The sequence below is a fragment of the Hypanus sabinus genome, chromosome 11 (genome assembly GCF_030144855.1).
Source record: "Hypanus sabinus isolate sHypSab1 chromosome 11, sHypSab1.hap1, whole genome shotgun sequence".
NCBI lineage: Eukaryota > Metazoa > Chordata > Chondrichthyes > Myliobatiformes > Dasyatidae > Hypanus > Hypanus sabinus.
The window spans coordinates 24,808,785-24,834,598 of NC_082716.1; the positions used below are offsets into that span (position 1 = coordinate 24,808,785).

General features: G+C 40.1%; 1 protein-coding gene across 2 annotated transcripts in view; it reads right to left on the reverse strand.

The window, feature by feature from the left end:
- LOC132401544 (dihydropyrimidine dehydrogenase [NADP(+)]-like) overlaps window positions 1-25,814 on the reverse strand; it is an 889,454-nt gene that overhangs the window by 368,603 nt on the left and 495,037 nt on the right. For both annotated transcript variants that reach the window (XM_059983565.1, XM_059983564.1), the window contains exon 13: window positions 22,823-23,038. In XM_059983565.1, the coding sequence (XP_059839548.1) occupies window positions 22,823-23,038 (216 nt within the window). The remainder of the gene's footprint in view (window positions 1-22,822; window positions 23,039-25,814) is intronic.

The following is a 25,814-nucleotide window of genomic DNA, read 5'->3' on the forward strand; positions in this document are numbered from 1 at the left end:
TGTGGTCATGCTTGGCATCTAGACTGATAGTCTATGTCATATTACGTTGTTAAATTGGAATTTAATATACTTTCAGCTAAGTATTCAAAGAACTATACAGTAACAATTGCCAGATTCTATCGAACATGGCTACAGAAAAAGTACGAGCTGGGCATAATTTGCTTGAACTTACTTCCCATTTCAGATTAATATGAAGAAAGTCTTTCAGCCTATTTAATTTTAACATCCACAAGAACTAATCATAATATTTCACCATGGCAGCATCAAACTACACTCAATGACTTCTTTTTAAGGTACATCTGTACATTAATGCAAGTATCTAATCAGCCAATCATGTGACAGCAATTCAATACATAAAGGCACACAGACATGGTCAAGAGGTTCAGTTGTTGTTCAGTCCAAACTTCAGAGTGGCTAATAAATACGATCTAAGTGACTGACTGTAGAATGATTGCCGGTGATATTTGAGTTGTTTGAGTATCTCAGAAATTGTTGATCCGCTGGGATTTTCACACACAGTAGCCTCTAGAGTTTAACAGAATGGTGTGAAAGCAAAAAAAAAAGACATCCAGTGAGCAGCTGTTGTGTGTGTGAAAGTACTTTCTTAATGAGACAGGTCAGAGGAGAATGGCCAGACAGAAAGATGCCAATAAGCACGCATTACAACAGTGGTGTGCAGAACAGCATATGTGACAGAACAATACGTTGAAACTTGAAGTGGATGGACTACAGCAGCAGAAGGCCACAAACATACACTCAGTGGCCACTTTATGAGGTACAGACGGTCCCTAATAAAGTGGCCGCTAACTTTAGCTCTCACATTAATATAGTATGCCCCATTCAGAATACGGAGTGTTACTGATAATTAATTACAGATTTGCCTTCAAACCATCAAATTCTTTTCCATTGACGATCCCTCAGGATCGAGACTGATTTACTTTCATCCGGATTTTGTGTGTTTTTAGGTGGATAATGAAGATAACGTGTGAACTACAGACTCCTCCTCAAATAGTGTGGGAGGCTGCTGGCAGGTTGGGTGGATGAGTGATCTATGGGAGGTCTTCCCCTTCTGCGACGTATACAGGGTTTGTGTGTGCTCTGGAAGCATGGCCTGCAGGTTACAAGCCATCGCAGATGTTCATTCTTCACTTTGAATAGCAATAGTACTGAGATTCCCAGGAGTCAGTGGGAAGTTGATTTTCTTTAAAGAGGCTTTCAGCATATCTCTTAATCTCTTTGTCAGTCCGCTTGGTATTCTCTTCCCATGACAGAGCCTGGACTAAAGTTTGTTCTTCAGGAATCTGTTACCAGGCATGTCAATGATAATAGCCTACCCAATGTACTGACTGAGTTTAACTATAGGACCTGTATGGGAATCTTTGACCTGGGAGAGGACAGTGATGTTGTCCACTAAAGAATCTGGAAGTTTTATGGGGCCAGTGGTGGTGGTATTTTCCCAGTCATTTAAGCGTGCATCTGCACACATCCACTTTGCACGTGTTTAACTTGCTACTTTGTAGTATCTGCAGAATATCTTTATTACATGCAAGTCCACTAAAGCTGAACAAAGATACGGTGAGCACAAAGAAATGTTAGAATTGCAACACTTAAATAATAATCAGCTTTTAGAGCTTGTGTTCTTTTAGAACTGGTGCTTATCACTGTGTACTGATTTCAACCAAGGCAACACACACAAAATGCTGGAGGAACTCAGCAGGCTAAGTAACGTCTATGGAAAACAGTCGATGTTTCGGGCCGAAACTCACCATCTGCAGACTTTCTCATGTAACAGATATCAGTTATGCATTATGATAACTGGTCTGGTGGTATTAGCAACAAATAATCTGCTGGAAGAACCTAGTAGGTACAGGAGGGTCACAACCCAAAGCGTCAACAATTATTTTCCTCTTACAGATGCTACTTGACCTGTTGAGTTCCTCTTGTATATTGTTGATTTCACACTTCAATGTCTGCACTCCTGTACGTATCTATTGTCACGTTACTGTTTTATTACTGTTAAATTTGTGGGGTTGGGAGAGGGGTTTTGAAAAATAATTGTACATTGAATAGTTTCATGCCTGCGTGTTCACAAATATATAGAATATTGCATTATAACCCTTTACTTGTTAAGCCTTGGTGGAAGGTAATTTAATATTAAGATGAACTTTTTAAATTAATATTGAACAAGAAAGTAACTTGGCAATAGGAAATATTACGAATATTTGAAAATTACAATAAAAAAAACTGCATTTGAAATATCTAAGCAACATAGCAGAAACTGAGCAGGCCAGGTATCTATGGAAAAGAGGACAGTCGACGTTTCAGACCGAGACGCTTCATCAAGACTGGAGAAAAAAAGTTGAGGAGAGGAGAGGATAGAAGGCCGTGGAAGAAAGAAAAGGGGGAGGTGCAACAGAGGGAGGAAATGGGCAAGTAAGGAGATAAGGAGAGAGAGAGGGAAATGGGATTGGGGAATGATGAAGTTTGGGGGGGGGGGGGTAATCACTGAAATTCAAGAAATTGATGATAATGGCATCAGGTTGCTGCTCCAGTCTGAGTGTGGCCTCATCGTGACAGTAGAGGGGACCATGAACTGACATGTTGGAATAGAAATGGGAGGGGGGAATTAAAATGCTGGATTACAGAGGATTCCGCTTTTTCTGTTGCACGGAGCATGGGTACTCAGTGAAGCGGTCTCCCAATCTATGTCGGGTCTCACCAATATATGGGGGCCACACTGGGAGTACCAGGTACAGTAGATGACTCCAGTAGACTCGCAGGTGAAGTTTCGCAAAACCTGGAAGGACTATTTGAGGCCCTGAATTGTATTGACAGAGGAGGTGTAGGGACAGGTGTAGCATTTGTTCCGGTTGCAAGGATAAGTGCCAGGAGGGATATCAGTGGGGAGGGACAAATGGACAAGGGAGTCACATAGGGAGTGATCCCTGAGGAATGTAGGAAGTGGGAGGGAGTGAAAGATGTGCTTGGTGGTGGGATCTCGTTGGGGATGGTGGAAGTTACAAAGAATTATGTGCTAGGCACGGAAGTTTGGGCTATAGGTGAGGACAAGAGGAACCTATCTTTGGTGGGATAACGGGATGATGGGGTGACGGGGTGAGGGCAGACGTGCGTGAAATGGAAGAGATGTGATTGAGGGCAATGTTGATGGCGGAGGAAGGGAAACCCCTTTCTTTGAAGAAGGAGGACATCTCCTAAGGTCTGGAATGAAAAGCATCCATGTATTTATCTATTTAAAATAACCTATAGTCTCACATTCAAGGACTCAACAACGCATGTTCTCAGAAGTACTTACTTATTTAACTATTTACTTATTTTTTTTAATCTGCATAGGTTGCTTTCCTTTGCACATTTATGATTTGTCAGTCTTTGTTGTATATATTTTCATTGAATCTATTATATTACTTAGTTATACCGTGAATGCCTGCAAAATGAATCTGGTTAGTATATGGTGACATATAAGTAGACCATAAGTCACAGGAGCAAAATTAGGCCATTTGGCCCATTGAGTCTGCTCCACCAATCATGCTGATTTTTTTTCTCTCTCCATAGTCCTACTCCCCAGCCTTCTCCCCGTAACCTTCAATGCTGTGCCCAATCAAGAACCTAACAATCTCTGCTTAAATACACCCAACGACCTAGCCTCCACAGCTCCCTGTGGTAACAAATTCCACAAATTCACAAATCTCTGGCTGAAGAAATTTCTCTGCATTTCTGTTTTAAATGGACATCCCTCTATCATGAGGTTTGCCCATTTGTCCTAGACCCCTCACCATGACAAACATCCTTCGCACATCTACTCTGTCTAGACCTTTCAACATTCGAAAGGTTTCAGTAAGATATCCGCTCATTCTTCTAAATTCCAGTGAGTACAGGCCCAGAGCCATCAAACATTCCTCATACGTTAACCTTTTCATACCGGAGTCATCCTTGTGAATCTCCTCTGAACCCTCTCCAATGCCAGCACATCTTTTCTTAGATAAGGAGCTCAAAACTGTTCACGATACTCAAGCTGAGCACTCACCAGTGCTTTTTAAAGCCTCAGCATCACATACCTGCTCTTATATTCTGGACGTCTTGAAATGAATGCTAACATTGCATTGGCCTTCCTCACTACTGACTCAACCTGCAAGTTAACCTTCAGGGTGCTCTGCACCAGAAGACTCCCAAGACCCTTTGCATCTCAGATTTTTGGATTTTCACCCCATGTAGAAAATAGTCTGCATATTTATTTCTACTACCAAAGTGCATGACCATGCATTATCCAACATTGTATTTCATTTGCCAATCTCTAGCCCATTCTCCTAATCTAAGTTCTTCTGCAGCCTACTTGTTTCCCCAACACTACCAGCCCCTCCACCAATCTTTGTAGTATCTACAAACTTGGCTCAAAGCCATCTATTCCGTCATCTAAATCATTGACATACAGAATAAAAAGAAGTGGTCCCAACACCAACCCCTGAAAACACCACTAGTCACTGGCAGCCAACCAGAAAAGGATCCTTTCATTTTCCCCTCGCTGCCTCCTACCAATCAGCCAATGCTCCTCCCATGTTAGTAACTTTGCTGTAATACCATGGGCACTTAACTTGACAAGCAGCTTCATGTGTGAAACCTTGCAAAAGGCCGCCTCATAGAATTCCAATAGGTTAATCAGGCAAGATTTTCCCTTAAGGAAACCATGCTGAATTTGTTCTATCTTGTCCTGTGTCACCATGTACTCCATCACCTCATCCTTAACAACTGACTCCAACATCTTTCCAACCACTGAGCTCAGGCTAACTCAATAATTTCCTTTCTGCTGCCTCCCTCCTTTCTTAAAGAATGGAGTGACATTTTCAATTTTCCAGTTCTCCAGTACCATGCCAGGGTCCAGTGATTCTTGAAAGATCATTACTCATGACTCCACAATCTCTATCGCTACCTCTTTCAGAACCCTAGGGTGCAGTTCATCTGGTCTGTGTGACTTTTATGCCTTCTGGTCTTTCAGCTTTTTCAGCACCTTCTCCCATGTAATAGTAACTGCATTCACTTCTCTTTGCCGACTCCCTTCAACACCTGGCACACTGCTAGAGGCTTCCACTGTGAAAACTGATGCAAAATACTCATTTATTTCATCTGCCACCTCCTTGTCCTCCATTACTATTTCTCCGGCCTCATTTTCTTGTGGTTCTATATCCACTCACATCACTCTTTTATTTTTTATACACTTAAAAGATTTTTCTATCCACCTTGATATTGTTTGCCAGCTTGCTTTCATATTTCATCTTTTCCTTCCTAATGAATTTTCTAGTTGCTTTCTGTAGGTTTTTAAAAGCTTCCCAAATCTCTATGTTCCTGCTATTCTTTTTGCTTTGTTATTTGTCCTCTCTCTGGCTTTTACATCAGTCTTGACTTCACTTGTCAGCCATGATTATAATATTTTGTCATTTGAGTATTTCTTTGTTTTTGGCATATATCTATCATGCACCTTTGTCATTTTTCCCAGAAACTCAAGCTACTGCTGCTCTGTTGTCATCCCTGCCAGCATCTCCTTCCAATTTACTTTGGCCAACTCCGCTCTCATACCACTGTCATTTCCTTTATACCACTGGAATACTGTTATGTCAGGTTTACTTTCGCCCTATCAAATTTCAAGTTAACTCAATCATACTGGCTCCTCAGGGTTCCTTTACCTTAAGCTCCCTAATTGCCTCTGGTTCATTACATAACTCCCAATCCAGTATAGCTGCTCCCCTACTTAGGCTCCAGAGCAAAGGCTCCATAAACTGCTCTAAAGCCATCTTGTAGGCATTCAACAAATTCACTCTCTTGAGATCCATTACCAACCTGATTTTCCCAATCTGCCTGTATATTAAAATCTCCCATGACTATCATAACATTGTCCTTATGACATGCTTTTTCTATTTCTCATTCTAATGTGTAGTCCACATCCCAGCTTATGTTTGGGGGCCTGTATATAACTGCCATCAGGATCCTGTTACCCTTGCAGTTACCCTCAGTTTACCTTTTATCCCTCTGATACAATGTGTAACCTTGAACATTCAGCTCCCAACAATAACCATCCTTCAGCCATGATTCAGTGATGGCCACAAAATCATACCCGGCAATCTGTAAAAGTGCAACAAGATCATCCACTTTATTTATTATACTCCATGCATTGAGATATAACACTCTGAGTACTCTATTTGCTACCCTTTTTGATTGCATCCCTAATGCACTGATACTCACCCTGCTGGCTGCAATTTTCTCCTATCATCTGCCAGCCTTTCTTGGCAGTCTGACTGAATGCTATCTTTGCTTTATTAACATCCATTCCACCCTGATTCATTTTATTCCAGTTCCCATCACTCTGCCAGATTAGTTTAAACCCTCCCCAACAGCTCTAACAAACTTACCCAAATATTGGTCTCTCTCAGGTTCAGGTGCAACATGTCCCTTTTGTATAGGTCATACCTCTCCAGAAGTGATCCCAGTGATCCAAGTACTTTGATAATAAATTTACTTTCAGCTTTGAGTTTTTGAACTTCAATTTTTAGAAATGCTGACTTAACAACATCCTTCAGGAGAGTGAACCCATGGAAAACATTGGTCCAGACCCGTACTTGGCCAAGTACCTAAAACCTGTGTTGATCAGCTGGGTGGATATGTTCACTGATATCTTTAACCTCTCTCTTCTGCAGTCTGAGACACCCATTTGATTCAAGCAGGCTTCAATTATACCAGAGCTGATGAAGAATTGGTTAACCTGTCTTAACTGGTTATTGTCCAGTAGCACAGTGAAGAAGTGCTTTAAGAGGTTGTTGATAAAAGGCTTCAATTCTGCGAAGCAACTTGGATCCACTCCAATTTGCCTACCTTCGCAACAGGCCAACAGCAGAAATCATTTCAATGGCTCTTTGCTCAACTCTGGAACATCTGAACAGCGAGGATGCATCCATCCAGACGATCTTCATCAAATACAGCTTGCCAGCCATTCAATACTATCACCCCTAAAAATCCAACCAATAAGATTCAAGACCTTGGCCTCAATATTACTTTCTGAAACTGGATCCTCAATTTCCTCAGTTGCACACCCCCATTAGGATTGACAACAGTATCTCCTCTACAATCTCCACCAGCGGAAGTGCACCAGAAGGCTGTTTGCTTAGCCACTGCTCTATTTGCTTTATACTTTTGACTGTGAGGCTAAGCACAGCTCCAAAGCCATACTCAGGTTTACTGATGACACTGCTGTTGGCTGAATCAACTATGATGTAGTACCATTGACACATCGACTTTTTACAAAATCTCTTCACCAACTCACAATATTTAGTTAATACTCCCCAAACTCACCACCTCAGCCCATATAATAACATATAAGGAGTGTACTAGGAGAACTATGGAAACCCCAGCACATATAATTGCCCTTTCAAGGTGCATATAATCATGATTTGGAAATGTTTTATCATCAATTATCATTACTGGGCCCATGTTCTTAAATATCACACAAAAACATTGTGTGTATTCATACAGCACAAACTCATTAGCTCAAAAAACTGTTTACCATTTTCTTCTCATGGTTAATGTGCAATGACACCTTGTCACTGCTCCGAATTCTAGTCCCTATCCAGTACCATCATGGTTCTTCTCAGCAATTAGCTGCTGCTAAACCAAACTGTTTTGGGTTTTACTGCCATAGTTAACCCTAATCTCATATCTTCACGAACTCTTGAATCACTATTGTCATCTTTGTCACATCATCTCCACTGCTTCAATTCATCGGCCAATGAAATAATCACCCACATCTTTGGTACTTCATAATCCCAATGCCTGTTTACCCAGCAGTCTTGTGTACTCTTCCAGCTGCCTTGGAAAAGCAGACGGCATAATCAAAGAACCTTACTATCCCAGTCGTTCCTTCTTCTACCATGTTCCATCAGCCAGAAAATACAGAAGGTTGAAAACACACACCACCAGTCTCAAGGATGGATTCTAACTCATTGTTCGAAGACCTCATGTACAATAAAGGTGAACTCTTGATCTCTCATTCTACCTCAACACGTCTCTTGGACCTTATTTGTCTACCTGCACTGTACTTCCTCTGTTACACCATCTTCTGCATTCTGTTCTTTGTCTTTATACATCCTTGATGAACTTATATTTGGAATGAGCTGTCTGAAGGCATGTGTTTCAATATGTCTCAGTACATGTGACAAGACTGAACCAATTACCAAACAGTAAACAAGCTGTAATACAATGACTTCTAACTAAAGAGGCTTTCAAATTCTTGTTTTTAATTTTTTTCCAAGGCCTTCAAATCATCAGACATAATTAGAATATCTGCTTTTGCAATTTTGGCCTCTTGAGCATCACAAGTTTTATTGATCCACCAAGGATTTAAACTTAAAAAAAATCCCTTATGTATCTCTGTGGCTACCTTTAATTTTTAAGACATAATTTATTACTTCACCGTCTATATAGCTTGGTTTGATGGAACGGAGATTAGATATTCAATTTGCTGTAAATCTGGTAGGGGAAGTTAGGAAGCGTGCCAGGAACAGATATAATGATGCTCAAAGGGACAAATAATGAAGGAAGGGAGTGCAGAACTCCCAGGATCCCAATGATTGTGCACCTCCTTACACTATATTCCATCTGCCACTTCTTTGCCTATTCTCCTAATCTGTCTAAATCCCTCTGCAGACTCTGCTTCCTCAACACTCCATCTATCTTTGAATCATCTGCAAACTTGGCCTCAATGCCATCAAAAGTGGCATGGTAGTGTAGCGGTTAGCACAATGCTTTACAACACATGCGATCTGGGTTCAATTCCCGCTGCTGCCTGTAAGGAGTTTATATGTTCTCCCCATGACCACGTGTGTTTCTGCCAGGTGCTCTGGTTACCTCCCACATTCCAAAGATGTACTGGTTAGTCACTTAATTGGTCATTGTAAATTGTCCCATGATTAGGCCAGGATTAAATTGAGAGATTGTTGGGTGACGCAGCTCAAAGGGCCAGAAGGGCCTACACTGTACTGTATCTCAAAAAAAATAAGTAAAAAGCATTGACATATAACATGAGAAGAAGCAGTCCCAACACTGACCCCTGCAGCACACCATTATTCACTGGCAACCAACCACAAAGGGCCCCCTTTTATCTTGCTCTTTGCCTGCTATCAGTCAGCCAGCCTTCCATCCATGCTAGTATCTTTCTTGTAATTGTAATTGTCTCTTACCTTGCTAAGTAACCTCATGTGCTGCACCTTGTCAAAGCCCTTCTGAAAATTCAAATAACGAACATCCACTGACTCTCCTTTGTCTATCCTACCTGTGATTTCCTCAAAGATTCCAACAGATTTGTCAGGCAAGATTTCCCCTTTAGAAATACATGCTGATTCTCACCTAATTTAACATGTGCCTCCAAGTATCCTGAAATTTCATCTTTAGTAATAGACTTCAACATCTTTCCAACCACTGAAGTCAGGACAACTGGCCTATAACTTATTTCCTTCTGCCTCCTTCTATCTGTAAAGAGTGGAGTGACATTGGCAATTTTCCATTCCTCAGGAAACATTCCAAAATCTGGTGTTTATTTAAACATCACTACGAACACCTCTTTAGATACCCCTGAGATATGGTCCATTTGGTCTTATCACAGTGTGACAAGACTTTTCAGCTTCCCAAGGACCTTCTCTTTAGTAATTGTAACAACACTCACTTCTGTCCCTGACACTGTCATATTTTTGGCAATCTGCTAATGACTTCCATAGTGAAGACTGGCGCAAAATGTTCATTATGTTCATCTGACATCCTTGTACCCTGTCCCTACTTTTCTATCATCATTTTCCAGTGGTCTGATAGCCACTCTCATCTCTTTTACTCTTTATATAGCTGAAAAAATACTCTTTTTGTATGCTTTCATATTCTTGGCTAGCTTACTTCCATGTTTCATGTTTTCTCTCTCTATGACTTTTTTAGTTGACTTCAGTTAACTTTTAAAAGTTTCCCAATTCTTAGCATTCACACTAATTTCTGCAATATTATATGCCCTCTCTTTTGCTTTTATGAGTAATATCTGATTTTTTGGAAAAAAATGTGTGGCAACAGAAGTAATACAATTGGCGAGGAATGCTGACAGCCATACACCAATGGGAACATTGATTGGCCAGGCACAGTAGAAATTATTACCTCCACTTGGAATGATGGCTACTGAATTCTCCAGGGTCAGCTTTTAACAGGTAGAGTTCCCTGGACTGTATATATCTATGGGATTACCAGGTCTGGTACAATTGGATTTAACACAAGTTATTTCTCAAAGTGTGGTGACAAGGTGCCCACAGAGCATTACAGCATATTACCCTATTCCACTACAAAATGCTGTGTCTCACAATCTCCTTTTATTTGTCTATATTGTTCCACCTTCGAGATCACAAAATCTACATAAAATCAACTGGGATGTCAAAGGACACGATTATAAGTAAAAATAACACCAACAATCAAAAACTGACAAATTTTTCCAGGAATACTTAAAATTTTCAGCTTCTTTAAATAGAAGAGGCTTCATTGTCCAATGTAAACAATTAAAAATCAGAGGACATACTGATGGGTTTCCATGGGATCATACTGCAGAGGGGGAAATTGGCACAATGTCCTTCCGCTAAATCTGTGAAAGAGCAAATCCAATTGGCCCTCCCTCCTCCCTCCCACCACCCCCTACTATTTGGCCTTTCTCATTCAATCTACAGCTAGCTCCTTTTCTTTCTACATTAGATTCTCCTTTGTAAATCATTATTGAATGTCCAACATCCTTGGAAACTTCATTCTGTTTTAAAAACACATTCCAGATGAATAGAGGTTGGAATGAAAATAGGAAACCTAACAACGGAATGAGTGGTCTAAAACTTCAGTGTGGCATTAGACCAGTTACTACACAAATACTGTATGTGCTTTGCTGGTAAGAAGCAGCATTTGAAGGGTGGAATTCAGATGCACTATGGAAACAGACCCTGAGGTTATTCAGTATGCTCTGCTGCGACACAGGGGAGCAGGTACGTTTCTTCAAGGGCTGAGCTTCCTTACATTTCGCTATAAGCTCCCTAGGTGGTCTACCAAAGGCTTTGTTCAGCTTCAGCAAGAGGGATTTCAACTAAACAATTTTGCAATAATCCAAGTCATTCTGCTTGCTGCGATTAGTCCTCCCTCGTACAATCCAGACACAGTGATTTTTCAGTTCCTCGACATCCCTTTCAGCTCCCATCTCAGAGAAATTTAATCTCATCCATGGTGTACGTGCCTCCTATTTTCACTTCCTGGACATTGTACTCTGAATGCTACTTGTCAGTGCAGGGTGCAAACTGTAGCAAATTTACCTTGAAATACTTGGCTGTGCCCTTGGAATGTAAAGCCACCCTTAGCCTAATGTTGTACATGAATATAATTACTTTGTACTGAGACTGAGACACAACATCAAGGTTGCAAAAAGTAACGACTATGATTGATGCAGGCCCAGCACTGGTTACAAACCTGAAGTTACTTTTGATCCTGACTACATACAGTGGGCCCTCCATATCCCCGGGTTCCTCAGTTTCAAATTCAACCAACAGCGGATCGGGAAAACCTGGAAGTTTGGCATTGTTTGCCTCGTGTCTCGTTCGTTCACTACTTGTGTTGTGAGCAGGAGGAAGGAGTTTAAGGCTTGTAAGGGATGGCTGGCTAGCTATGTAAAGCGCAAAAGCCTCAAGAAATTAATGATCACGGGAGAATCGGGATCGGCTGATGCCGAGGCGGCATCAGCATTCCCAGAAGAGCTATGATGGTTGTCTCTGTACTGAACATGTACGGACTTTTTTTCTTGTCATTATTCCCTAAAAATACAGCATACAACTATTTACATAGCATTTACATTGTATTAGGTTATCGTAAATAATCTAGAGATGATTTAAAGTATACGGGAGAATGTGCACAGGTTATTTGCAAATACTATGCCATTTCATATAAGAGACTTGAGCATCCACGTGTTTTGGTATCTGCAGGGTGTCCCGGAACTAATTCCCAGTGGACAAGGAGGGCTGACTGTATTCACATCATAACCAGGAGCCTGCATAAGAAATTCCATTAACTCCTTTCCTGATCAGTAGTTATCCACAGGTTATCTTTTTTCTACACATCTCCTCTCTTAATATAAAATAATTTCGGTTGATTTCAAGTTGATTTCCAGTTCAAGTTCATTGTCATTCAACCGTATGCATGTACGTCACCAAACGAAACAACATTCCTCCCGACCAAGTTGCACAACACAGTACATATAACTCAGACACTGCAAACAAAGTAATATTACTACAAGTAATTTAACAAATAATAAAATATATTCCAGAAGATTGACATTTAGCAAAAGGAGCATTTACAAGTTTAAAAGTAAAAGTCTAACAATACTGGCGCTTCAGACGTGATGAGACCTGGGTGCTGGCAGGAGTTCAGTGCTCTTGCTGCCTGTGGGAAGATGCAGTTTCCCATCCTAACAGTTCTTGTTCTAATGCAATGGTACCTCCTACCCGATGGTAGGAAGTCAAAGAGATTATGGGTCAGCTGGGAGGAATCTTTGACAATCCTAAGGGCCCTGTGTATGTAGAATTCCTGATAAATATCTTGGATGGGTGGAAGAGAGACCCTGACGATCCTCCCAGCAGTCATCACAATCCTTTATACTCATCCACTTCTTAAGCTCCGCTAATTAATTGTCCTAAATCCTTTTGAAAAATGGCATTTTCCATTACTTAATTGGCTGAAAGAAAGATAGCCGGGTTTCCAGCTGGTAAATTTTAGCATTGCGCCTGCCCTAAATGAGGCAGAAGCAATTGGGATTGGCTCCCTTCCAGAACAATAAACAGACAGTCACTGTGAGAGCCAGCCAGGTGAACTGGTAGACAAGACAATCTGCAGTAGACGGAATAAAAAGGATAACCTTCACAAATTCAGAACAAGTAAAGGGCAATATATTCATCAACACTAGAAAGTTTTCAAAGCAAGATTTAAGAGATATACTTTAAATTTCCTTTTCATTGTTTTTTTTATATTGACAAGGCAATCTTCTGAAATGGTAGCAGAAAGTGGAATTCAGGTTTAAAATTTGAATACTTTAGTAAGTCAAAGCCCTAAATATCTCAAAACCAATGATTTTGCCATAGTAATGGGGTTATGACTGACTGCAAGGGGCAAGAATTGACACCCATATTGGTAAATTTGCACCTCCAATGCATTTGTCCCTTCAACATAAGTCCAGCTGAAAGGTCTCAGCCTGAAATTTTAGTTGTTTATTCCTCTCTATAAAAGCTGCCAGGACTGCTGAGCTCCCCCAGCATTTTCTGTGTGTTGCTCTGGAGTTTATCCCCTTGATGTCCTCTAACATCAAATATTCCAGGAGATGTTAATGCCTCACTCATTTCAAATGCTGCCTTCATCTCATTTCTGGACTTTGCCTCTTCAGTCTGTTTTTGATTCAAAGCTGTGACATGAGCAGGAGCTGGCCAAAACCCAAATCAATCATCGATGATCAGGTTGTTGGAGAAGTAGAGTCATGTGCAAGCACAGTCCATAAAACCATCTGCCACTTTGGTGATGATTGTGATGTGTCTAGATCGGTCAATGAATTAGCTACATTAGTTATGAACTGGACATACCTGGACAGTTTTCCACACTTCAATACACAAGAGACTGAACATGCTGGAATATGGAGCAACACTAAATCTGCTCATAGAGATCAGCAGATCAAACAGAAACGGTGGGAGGAAATGTGTTCACTGTTCTATCGAGCAGCGTGGGCATATTATGTTGGCACCAGAATGTGCGGAAACACTTGCGGGCTGCCCTCAGCAAATCGTTAGATTGTGTTGATTGTTGACACAAATGATGCCATTTCACTGTATGCTTCAATGAACATGTGGTAAATAAATGAATCTGAATGTTTTGGGCCTGAAAAATGCGAAGTTTTGGCCAGAAAATCAGCCAAACATGGATAATTTTTTCTTAATACCAATGCTGTTCAACCTGCCAGAGTTCTTCCAGCAGATTGTGTTTTGCTCAATTTTCTACACTGTCATATTGATGTGCGCACTGTGACTGTATTGGAAGAGTTTGGTTAGATATGCCACTCGTTCTTCTGCCTCATAGCTGGGGAATAACCTGTGATACACCCAGTGCTCAAATTTATTTCTTGATATTATACCTCTATGAATTGAATTATCTGAAGACTGGCTTCTGTGTTGACCATCAACATCCATTTACTCTAATCCTACATGAATCCCCTGTTTTAACTTATCCACATTCTTAACAGTTCCCACCGGATTCTACCGCTCATCTATGCACTAGGGGTAAATTACGGCAGCCAATTAACTAATAAGCCACCACATCTTTGGGATGTGGGAGAAAACTAAGGCACCCTGCGGAAACCTAGGTGGTCACACCAAAAATTTGTAAATTCCATGTGGATAGTGACTGAAGTTGGAATTGAATTGTACTCTCTGACAGTGTGAAGAAGTGGCTCTGCTAGCTGCATCTGTGTGCTTCCTTTAGCCTTTGACTGAACAAGGTAGGCAATGCTTTCACCAATTACTTAGCCCTCGGATGCTGGGGTGGGGCTATCCTTGCAGTTTGTGGACCAACATTCATGGCCTAATATTTATTTATTTTATAAGATACAGTGCGGAATAGGCCCTTTGAGCTGTGGCACCCAGCAATCCCCGATTTAATCCTGGCCTAACTACAGGACAGTTTACAATGACCAATTAATTAACCTTCCAACTGGTGCTTCTTTGGACAATGGGAGACAACCGGAGCATCTGGAGGAAACCCACACGGTCACGGGGAAAACGCACAAATTCCTTGTAGGCAGTGACAGGAATTGAACCAGGGTCACCGGTACTCTAAAGCATTGTGCTCACCACTATGTTACCATGTGGCAGGACTGTGGAGCTTTGACCTGTGGCTTGTGAGAGTGCATAGCTCTATCTTTCTGGTACTATATTTTTGCCGTTTAGTAAGGTTGTCACTTTGTGTTGTAATTTGACCTGGCATGCTCTTCTATACCAGGGTTGATAAATTGGGCTTGATGGTAAGGGTGGAATGAGCCTTGAATAGGGCCATGAGGTTTCAGATTGTGTTGGTACACATTTCACCTCCTGCTGTTGTTCCACTTTGCTTCATGGGTGCACAGTTTTGAACTCTCCTATATCTACATATCTCCAGTCAAATGTCCCCTATATCTATTCCATCACAAACATAGAGGCAAATCTATGGTGTGAAGACAGAACTTAGTCTCCGTGTGGACCAGTATGGTGACCACTATTACCATGAGATCATGGACTGATACATCTGTTACAGGATGACTGCCGAGGATGGGGTCAAGTAGGTTTAACCCTTAGATTATTTCACATGCTGTCTGCCTCAGACTTTGCCTGGCTGTTATGTCCTTTGGGACTTGAGCTGCTAATTCTGTGACAGTGCTTCTTAGTCATTCTTGCTTATGGGTACATCATTCCCTCACTTGAAGTACATTCTGTGCCCATGTTACTTTCAGTATTTTGGGGACAGGGCATTCTGTGGGGGTTGGGGATGGAAGATGCAAATAGTAGGTAAGGGACGGCTGGGATTAGAAGTTGGAAAGACATTTGGATGGGCAGTCTAAAGGAAATGGAGATGGATTGTCAAAAGGAACTGGGATAATGGTTGTCAGAGAAAACTAGCTTCTAGAAGCAGAGCTAAGGGTTGATGCTGGGGAGTTAAGAGGGTTTCAAAGGTAAATTGGTGTCCAATGGTTGTAAGAACATATTGATATGTGAAAGGCTGGAGTCAACCTTCCAATGAATTACTAGATTGGGTAGATGGAGGGGATTCTCCATTCAAAGGATTGGATGTATATGGGGGGATTGCTGGGGTTAGCTGGATTATCTATAGAGGGAGCTTGGCAGTCACAGCAATGTGGACAATTGCAGGGCAGCCTGAGGAAGAGCCATCATGATGGATAAAGTATCTTACTCCAGTGAAACTCACCTGATGCTCCACAGGCTCCATAAATTTGCTCCTCAAATATCAACCATTGACCTGAAGATGCTGCTTCTCCATCTATCACTTGTAAAACACCAAAATTTACCAGGGTTAATCTGGATGCTTTTGCTTCATTGCCTCCAGTAATTAGATGTCTATTTTATTTCTTGGTGACCAGAAACAGATGTAATATGCAGTTTAAAATGTAAAGAACAGATGTGGTCTGACCAGAGTATTATAAGGGTTGATCATTAGTTCCTCCCTCATATACATTAGCCTGCATGACATTTAGCTACAGCATTTTATGACATTAGATTTCAATTGCTTTTATTACGTCTACAGATATATTTAGTCCAACTCATTCTTTAATTCCTATGCTAGCCATCCTAAATTCTGTCTGGCTTGGCATCATCTGGTTTGGAGTCCTGATAAAGGGTCTCAGCCCAAAATGTCAATGGTTTACTCTTCTCCAGAGATGCTGCCTGATCTGCTGAGTTACTTCAGCATTTTGTGTGTGTTGCTTAGATGCCCAGCATTAGCAGAATCTTGTGTTTGTGGTACCTCTGCACTTTTGATTTGGTTGTATGAACAGAAATTATCAATACAAGTTTGAACCACTACTGAAATCTGAGGCATACCCTGCAGCACTGAAACATTGGGCATGGGTCATTCAGTTTTCAAGCATTTCATTCTAACTTTCAGGTCATTTGTTCCTACTATGTACATTCAATCTATTTACCCATAACTTAACTAGCTTCAAGAGGGCTGGGACATTAATCTGTTGGAGTTAAATTGAAATATTTGAATAAACCTAGAATCCCACCTGGTGTTATCCCTCAGTGAATGGAATCTACTGTCCTCACCAAGTATGGCCTTACGTGACTCCAGACCCACTGATGTGATTGGCTCTCATCTGTCCCCTCAGGTCAGGGACAATTAATGATGAGCAGTAATTGATAGCAATGTCCAGATTTAATGTACAAATGACATTAAACTTGTTGATAAACCACCGAACAGGAACTGATTGACCCCAGCCTCGAAAGATTTAACTTTTGGGACAAAAAGTCTACGCTTCCACTCCTTTATGAGTGTCACATAGAGCCGTTGACTCACAGCTCTTACGACCCTGGTTCATTATTGACCGCCAGAGTTGTCTATGTGGAGTTTGCTCTATTTCTTGTGACTGCATGAGTTTGCCAAAGTCCCCTACTTTCCTCCTAAAATATAAAGTGTTAATTATCTACTGTTAGTTCTTCTTAATATGTAGGTGAGTGATAACATCAGGGAGAGGTTGATGGATATATGGGATGAGCAAAATAGGATTAAAGTATGTTTAGTGCAAATGGGAGTTCTGTGGTCAGCATGGAGTCAATGGGTTGAAGGATCTCTTTCCAAGCTGTATTACTCCGTGACACTGTCTGTGCACGAAACACTTCTTGATTTCTCTTCAAAGCAGATTTCTCTTCAATATTTTAATTTTAAAATATTGCTCTTTTGTTTTTCATTCTTCCTAAGCGGAGTTAATTTCTCTGTACTTAACCCTCTAAATACTTCTAAGAGTTTGGAACTTGTGTGAAATATGTCAGACTGCAATGGACACTGTTTCAACTTTGCCAAGGTGAAATTACATTGAAGTATCTATACAAGTAAATCCAAATAAGCCTGAACATAAAACCAATCATGAATCAGCGTAATCAAGTACTGTGAAGAAGGATTGCCAGGAAATGAGCTATTCTTCATCTGTTAAACTAATTGAACTATGGTGGAGCAGGGCACATCAAATGACTGATTTAATACTCTTGGTCTTACTTTTAAATTGGCGTCACTCGGTTGGCCACTGCTGTCTACAATTAACTAATTACTGCAGCAGGGGCAAACACACCTGTGTGGCTTCAATTAACTGCTGCTGGTCACAGGCCATACGTATCAAGGTCAAATCAACTGAATGAACTTAAAATAATTTAAACCTAACCTAAAGTGATTGTTGAAGTAGGAGCATTAACAGACCCAGACCAGGCTTTCATCCACAGCTGGTTAGGTTATTAATAGTTATGTGTCGTACAGGACCAGGATTTGGGTACAATACGATAAACACATATATTCAATACCAATGAGCAGACAATTGCCATCCAGGAAGAACTCCAGATGAACATGTTGGATCAGCAAGTAGTTATGTTGTTTTTCTTGTATTTTATTTGTAGTTTAACTTGGCTATGCTTGTATAATCACTTATATGTATGTGATTGTTCAGTGAATTTTCCAGCACTTACAGCATTGTTGCTTTTGTATTTTTCTCAAGGTTTCTTAGTTTTCTTCAGCAGATGTCACACCACGTGAATCTGGCTATTTTATAAGTTATGTGTTATCATTGGAATTTCATTATCTCTAGTCTTTGAGTCTGAGATGACCATGACTGCTTTCTCCTTTATCATCTTTTTGTTCTCTTGGCTCTTTTTTAATTGCTCTTTTTTCTTGTAACACTTAATAAAATGGTTGTAAGCAATACATTTTATATCTCTTTCTTGACTTCCACAGAACCTTTGGCTCTCAAGTGCATCATGACCCAACAACGGGTGTATGCTGAAATATCCCTCTGAAGGTGTTGCCAGAAGTGGACAGTCAAGTTCCTTCAGTAGTTTGCCTTTTGATGCAGATTACGATATCTGTGTCTCCACTTGCCATTCTGACACAAAGGCAATGACCATAGTCAGTTTATGAACACAGACTGCTTTGACAAAAGTAAGTTGTTGAATAAGTATACCAGATTACTGAATATTCCTGCACAGAGTGGTTAGGGGCACCACTCTATAATTGAACCTAATTGCCGCTCTTTATTTAGCTCTCATATATAGAGAAACTGTAGCTTTATGGCCATGACGTGCCAGAGTCAAGGATAGAAAAGGGATATTTATGCAAGTGACTCAATTCCAGGTATCAGCATATATCTGGAGTGTTCTGCCCATGGGAGCCACTCTTGGCTCGCTAGATTTGTGATCTTTCGAAACTGTTTCCTGTGACCTTTGCCACATCTTCCAGTTTTCCGCTTACTGCTCTCTGGCTATATTCCTACTCAAGAGTTCATCTACTTTTCCTGTAGTTCATAGGAGCAGGAAGAACAGGCACAGGCAACTGCCCGCGTTGTAAAGTTCAGCTACGACTGTTAATGCACAGAACTATTTGTAGTGCCTAAACTTTGCAATATGAGCAGATGCTTCTTCCTGCCAGAAGACTTTCCTGGCAATTTGTTCCTAGAAGCACCTGGCTACAGCCATGGAGTATCTCCACACGAAAAATCAGCCCCTTGTGCATAGCATTCTATGCCTGTTTGACCAAATCATCCTGAAGGTCGTAGAGTACTCCCTCAGTCTCTCTCAACACTTCTGCATCTACTCACTGAGTAACAATATTTCACTATTGCTGGAAGAGTGGTGTTTTTATCTAGGTATGTCTTCTGAAGGGTTGAAAATAAAGATTGCAGCTGCTGAGCTAACTGCTGACAGCCATGAAAGCTTGCAACAGACCGATAGAGAAATCCTCTTAGATACTAAATTTCTAGGAATTGTGTTTAAAGTTGATTTGAAATGACCTATTTTTTTTTTAAGATTTCCTATTGCTTGTCTTTTAGTAAATAAACATACAGGATATGCATAATAGAGTATCTCAGTTAGAACTCGGCTGAAAAGCTGGTGCAGGGAGCAAGGATTCATGTTCTTAGACCTCTTTTGGTGTAGAAACAACCTTTATAAAAGGAATGGATTGCAACTGAACCAGAGGGGACCAACATTCTTGCAGGGAAATATGCTATTACTATATGAGAAGGTTTAAACTAGATTGGCAGATGTGTGGGACTCTAAACAGGAGCAAGTTATGGAATAAATAGTAGCTAACAAGAACAGTTCTAGTCATCAGGATAGACAGGGACACAGTAAAGGCAGGGAACGTAATACCCAACAAAGGAACATTTTGAGACTTTATAAAGTACTGGTGAGTATTGTGAGTCATAGGTGGAGTATTGTAAGCAGTTCTGGGCCCCTTATCTTAGAAGGATGTGCTGAAAGGAGGTTTATGAAAATGAATCCATGATCAATGGCTTGTCATATGAACAGTGATGAATAGCTCTGACCTGTATTCGCTAGAATTCACAAGAATGAGGGGTGACCTCACTGAAACCTATCGAATGGTGAAAGGCTTTGATAAAGCGGACATGGAGAGGATGTCTGCTATGATGGGAAAGTCTAAGACCAGATCACACAGCCTCAGAATAGAGGGTGTCCTTTTAGAACGGAGATGAGAAGAAATTTCTTTAACTAGAGTTTGGTGAATCTGTGGAATTTTTGCTACAGGAAGTGTGGTGGCCAAGTCTTTATGTATATTTAAGGCAGAAGTTGATAGATTCTTGATTGGGCAGGGCATGAAGGGATACAGGAAGAAGACAGGAGATGAAGCGTGAGATAAAAATTGGATCATCCATGATGAAATGGCAGAGCAGACTTGGTGGGCCTAATGGCCTAATTCTGCTCCTATATCTTATGGTTTTATTGATTTCAATATACAGTAGAAGGTTTAACAGGTAAGGAAGACAAAATTAAAGCATGAATTGGCTCTGAGGACTGCAGTGTTATAGGAATAATGAAAACATGGCTGATGGTACGGAATAACTGGCAGCTCAATATTTCAGGAGACAGATCATGAGGAGGAGGAGGTGCAGCCCTTTTGATAAGGGAGGACATAATAACAGTACTTAGGGGTGACCTTCTTCAGGGATCATCCAGTGAGGCCATATGGGTGAACATAAGAGATAATGCAGATGATAGAAATCCGAGTAACACACAGAAATTTCTGGAGAAACTCAGCAGGTCAGGCTGAGTTCCTCTCCTCTATGGAAAAGAATAAATGTTTTGGGTGTAGACCCTTCATTAGAAATGTGGATAGAATTTAGAAACAAGAAGGAGAGGGTCACTCTAGTGGGGTTGTATTATAGGCACAATAGTCAGTAGGAACTTAACAAGTTTATAGAGAAATTGCTCATAGTTGTCAGAATAATAGGGTGGTATTAGTGAGACATTTTAAAATCCCTATTATTGACTAGGCCATCCAGAGTGTTAACGGATCGGACAGAGTGGAATTGGTGAAATATGTCCAGGAAAATTTCCTGTATACAGGTGGCCCTGCTCAAGGGTGCAATGAGGGATTCCTCTAAGGAATGAGATCGTTCCTATAGCTAAAGTAGAGTCCAGGTGCACTTTGGCTCAAGTAACAATAATTTTTGGTAGTGATGTAGAAGGTTGGACAGATCCGCAGGTGAGGGTCCTAAACTGGAGCAGGGCTAATGCATCCAGTTGTGATAGTCTCTACTGTGCAAAGATGTCCGTCAAAGTTGTTGGTGACATGCTAAATCTATGAGAAGTAGAAGTGCTGTCACGACTTCTCTATGAGGACACTTATGTGCTGGTCTCAGGTCAGGTCTTCTGAGATGTTAATGCCAAGGGATTTAAAGCTATTGACCCTCTCCATCTTCGCTCCCCTCATGGGATTCGTTAGAGCTGAGACCAGTTAAACCCTAACTCAACGTAAATATGCACTTAAACTGTGAATTATTATTTCAATTCTGAAAAAGAACATGGAAAGTTTTTATTGAAATTCAAGCTGGTAACATCATTCATCTTCACATGATATAAACGGGAAATTCCATTTTGAAATACCAGTCCTATCATAAATGGTAACACTGGACAACAAAGATTTTGCTTCCTGAATACCTTTAGCTGTATCTTATGAATTTTAGGCTACTGATCATGAAAATTACCATGAAATTTCCCGATCATGCACCATTTTTTAAATAAACTTATGTTTATTATTTCAATTCATAATTCAAGTCAATTAAAATGTTGCCTACAATGTAAGCAGGAAAGTTTCCTATCTTATCCAGGTATATTTGGGCATGCTTAGGTGGTATGGCTGCTGCATGGCAGGACAGGTTTTATTAATAATTATTGGGTTCAGCACTGCAAGGATTTGCTATTTGAGACAAATGCTTCCCAGAATAACTGATGCCAAGATTAAGGAAAGCATTTTTGTCGGTCCATAAATCAAACAGGGCATCAATGACAAACAATTTGAAGAATTTCTAGTGGGACCGGAGAAAATCACACGGAAGGCATTCAAGGAAGTTGCTGAAATTTTTCTCAGCATCTACAGAGCACCAAACTACATGCAGCTGGTTGAAAGCATGCTTCAAGCATATAAAACCATGAAATGCAACGTGTCGCTAAAGATTCATTTTCTGCATTCTCATTTAGACTTCTTCCATGCAAATCTTGGTCCTGTTGGTGAAGAACATGGTGAAAGTTTTCACCAGGACATTGTGATCATGGAGAAAAGACACCAGGGCAACTGGAATCCATCAAAGCTGGCGAATTATTGTCAGACACTTAAGTGAGAAGCCTCAGACACTGAGTACAAATGAAAATCATTAACAAAATATTTTTAACTTAGTTGAACTATTGCACAGCATCAGCACCATTATGCAATTAAACACATTATATTCAATAAAAGTTAATTTGTTGTTTCTCCAAATTCCTACGTGATACAAGTAATCTGAAATTATATTTGTGTTCATCTTCAAGCAGTCTATCATAAACAAAAAAAAAATTCTGAGTAAGCAACACTTCTGAAAAAATATGTTGTCCAGTGTAATAAAGTGCCTATTGTCCCAGAGTGTTGAATATTTGTTACTACTGCATGAGCAAATTACAAGCTGCTCATTTATTTTTTTATGTGTTCTTACCTTATCTAGAGAAAATGTTTTAGTCAGCGCAAAGGCCCAGCCTGCCTCAAATGCTCTTCGAATCATTGCAGAGTTAGTTGTTGGAGCGGCACTGGCTAAGCCAAAAGGATTCATGAACTTCAACCCAACTAGTTCAACGCTAATGTCCACGAGGTCAATAGGGGTGTAGAAAAGAGGTAGTTCTGGCTCTCCAGTCACCAGGCAACCATGTAATGACTGTAAATCAAAAATCAAAATAATCAAGATTAAATTACAAAGAGCATATTATTAAACAGCTTCACAAAATCTGTCCTTGAATTATGTTAAACAATTGTTTACAATACAATTCCTTACCATCTCCAAAAAAACATAAACAGATAACAGCAGTCTAGACTAAATAATACATGTTTTTTTTTTACTCTTGAAAGAGAGCTGACATTTATGCAAATTGTCTTTTTTCAACTAGCCAAAGATATGTTATAATATGTCTTCACAGGTGCGGTATTCCATTTATGTTTGGCAATTTCCAATTTATATTCTCTAGACTGGATGTAACCGCATCAACTTGTGTTATGCTAACATTTAAATATTCATTAATCCATCATCTAATGCACAGACCTAAGCGACACTGGCAGTTCCAATTTCAAACTACTCAAACAACCAAAGCAAGAGCATTACTCTATCAATGTACCAGACATACACTTACAGTACTGTTAATATATGTGTTTAAAGTTGTGAAATTTATCAACAGTTTGTTTCAATTACAAACAATCTAAAACAGAAGAAGCTGATATCTCTACATGCAAGTCCAAAGACAGATGAATTGTTTAATCTATCCAGAATTGAGCTGATCAAATATTGCAGATTGTTAGGCTCCTGTTAATTATGAAGGACTCAGTTAAAAATTTGTCAGAAATGCTGAACAAAATATTAAAGTAATTTCATGTCCCCATCCAGTACTGTGCAAGCCCCCTCTCCATGTTCGTCTATTCCTTTTAATAATACAAATATCTCATATTTGTATATTTAACATAAATATCTCATCAGATTGTCAAGTGGCAGCAATCCAATGCAAAAAAAAAAATACACTCAAGGCCAAGAAGTTCAGTTGTTGTTCAGTCCACATTTCAGAATGGGGAAGAAACATGATCTAACTGACTTTCCAGATGGGTTAGTTGAGTATATCAGAAACATGCTGATCTCCTGGCACAACAGTGTCTGGAATTTAGAGGATGGTGTGAAAAGCAAAATCAAATGAGCAACAGTTCTGTATGCCCTTTATGAAAAATCTAACGTCCCTACTAAATATTTATCCCTTAGTATTTCCATGAAATGAGACCATAAGATACAAGGGCAGAATTAGGCCATTTAGCGCATCAAGTCCACTCCGCCATTTTCATCATGGCTGATCTATTTCCCTCTCACCCCAATCTCCTGTCTGATTCCCTGACTAATCAAAAATCTATCAATGCCTTGGCCTCCACAGCAGCCCGTGGTAATGAATTCCACAGATTCACTACTCTCTGGATAAAGAAATTCCTCCTCATCTCCATTCTAAATGGACACCCTTCTATTCTGAGGCTGTGTCCCCTGGTCTTAGACTCCCGCACCAGAGGAAACATATGACATAATTGTCATCTGAAAAAAATCAAAGGCAAAAGCACTGTATTTCTTCAGGTAAGGCTGCTTCATTTGTTTTTAATTCAATTGCTTAGGTTTAGCACACTGGGCTTGCTACACATTTCCTCTGACTTATAGAGTTGTTTCTGTTGCTGTTCCCCATGATTGTCCAATTGTAATTATACAGCTGCCTATTGTTATGCTGCTGCCTGGTGATTTTGCAATGACAACCACTCACATCCTCCCACCCAGACCATCCAATTCCCGCACTTCACCCCACCCACACACAGTGCTGTTGTTCCAATTACAGCCACCTCAGCGAAGCCAATTGGCATTGCCACTTCTCTGCATGGCCGCCAATCAACCTCTCAAAAGCTCTGAATTTAATTTTCCCAAGTGAATCCCCAATCTTTATAATCCCCCAGAGAAGCATCTCTCTTTAATTAATTAATTTCCCCAGAGAAAACCCATCTTCAATTAGTTTCCCCAGGATAACTTCTTGTCATTAATTAATTTGTTGACTGAAGCTTGGATCTTTATTTAATTACATACCTAATATGTAAACACCATTTCAATTCATTAACCCCACTACTCTAGATATTTTGAACATCCTCCCTGGGATAGGGATGACCTGACTTACGGAAATCCAACTTTATGCAAATTGTCCAGTACATTTTAAAACATCTTTCAAGATTTTACTATTAACAAAATATTTAATAGTCCTCATTCATGTTTCTATAGTACATATATTCCATTAGTTTAATTACAAATAGTGTTAGGGTGATTATTCAATGAAAAGAAAGAATTATAGCAAGTGCACATAGAACAATAACATACGTGGTGCTGCAGAGAACAGACATCTCTGACTTATGGAAAAATCAGCTCAAGGACATCTCTCAGGAATGGAACTTTTACGTGACCTGGGTGGGGACTGCTGGTATTTTTTGGTGTAATACCACTTTCTATTTATGAACTGCAAATATTCACTTCAGATTTTTTTTTTACTTTTCCATTTCTATTTTCTTTGATGCCGTGGTACTTCTCCAGCTCTCTCCATGTCCTGTCCTTTCCTTATCTTCCGTCCTGGCAGTCTTTTCTCCTCTTCTACATTCTATTTATTCAAGATTCCTGCATTTGCTCCATGATTACCTGAGTTCTAGAGTCTGTATTTATTTCAGCTTTCTGGCATTGCTCTGACATTCTCTGCTGATCTCTCTAATGTTGCTCTAATGCTGTCTAGAGGCCTTTCTTTACTCTTCATCCTTTAGCCACCTCTCTGTTATATATATTTCTCCACTGACATTTTAGCACCAATACATCACAGCAAATTTGTAATACATGTAAATGCATATGGCAAATAAAGCTGACCCTTCATCTTTGAATCTTGAAATAA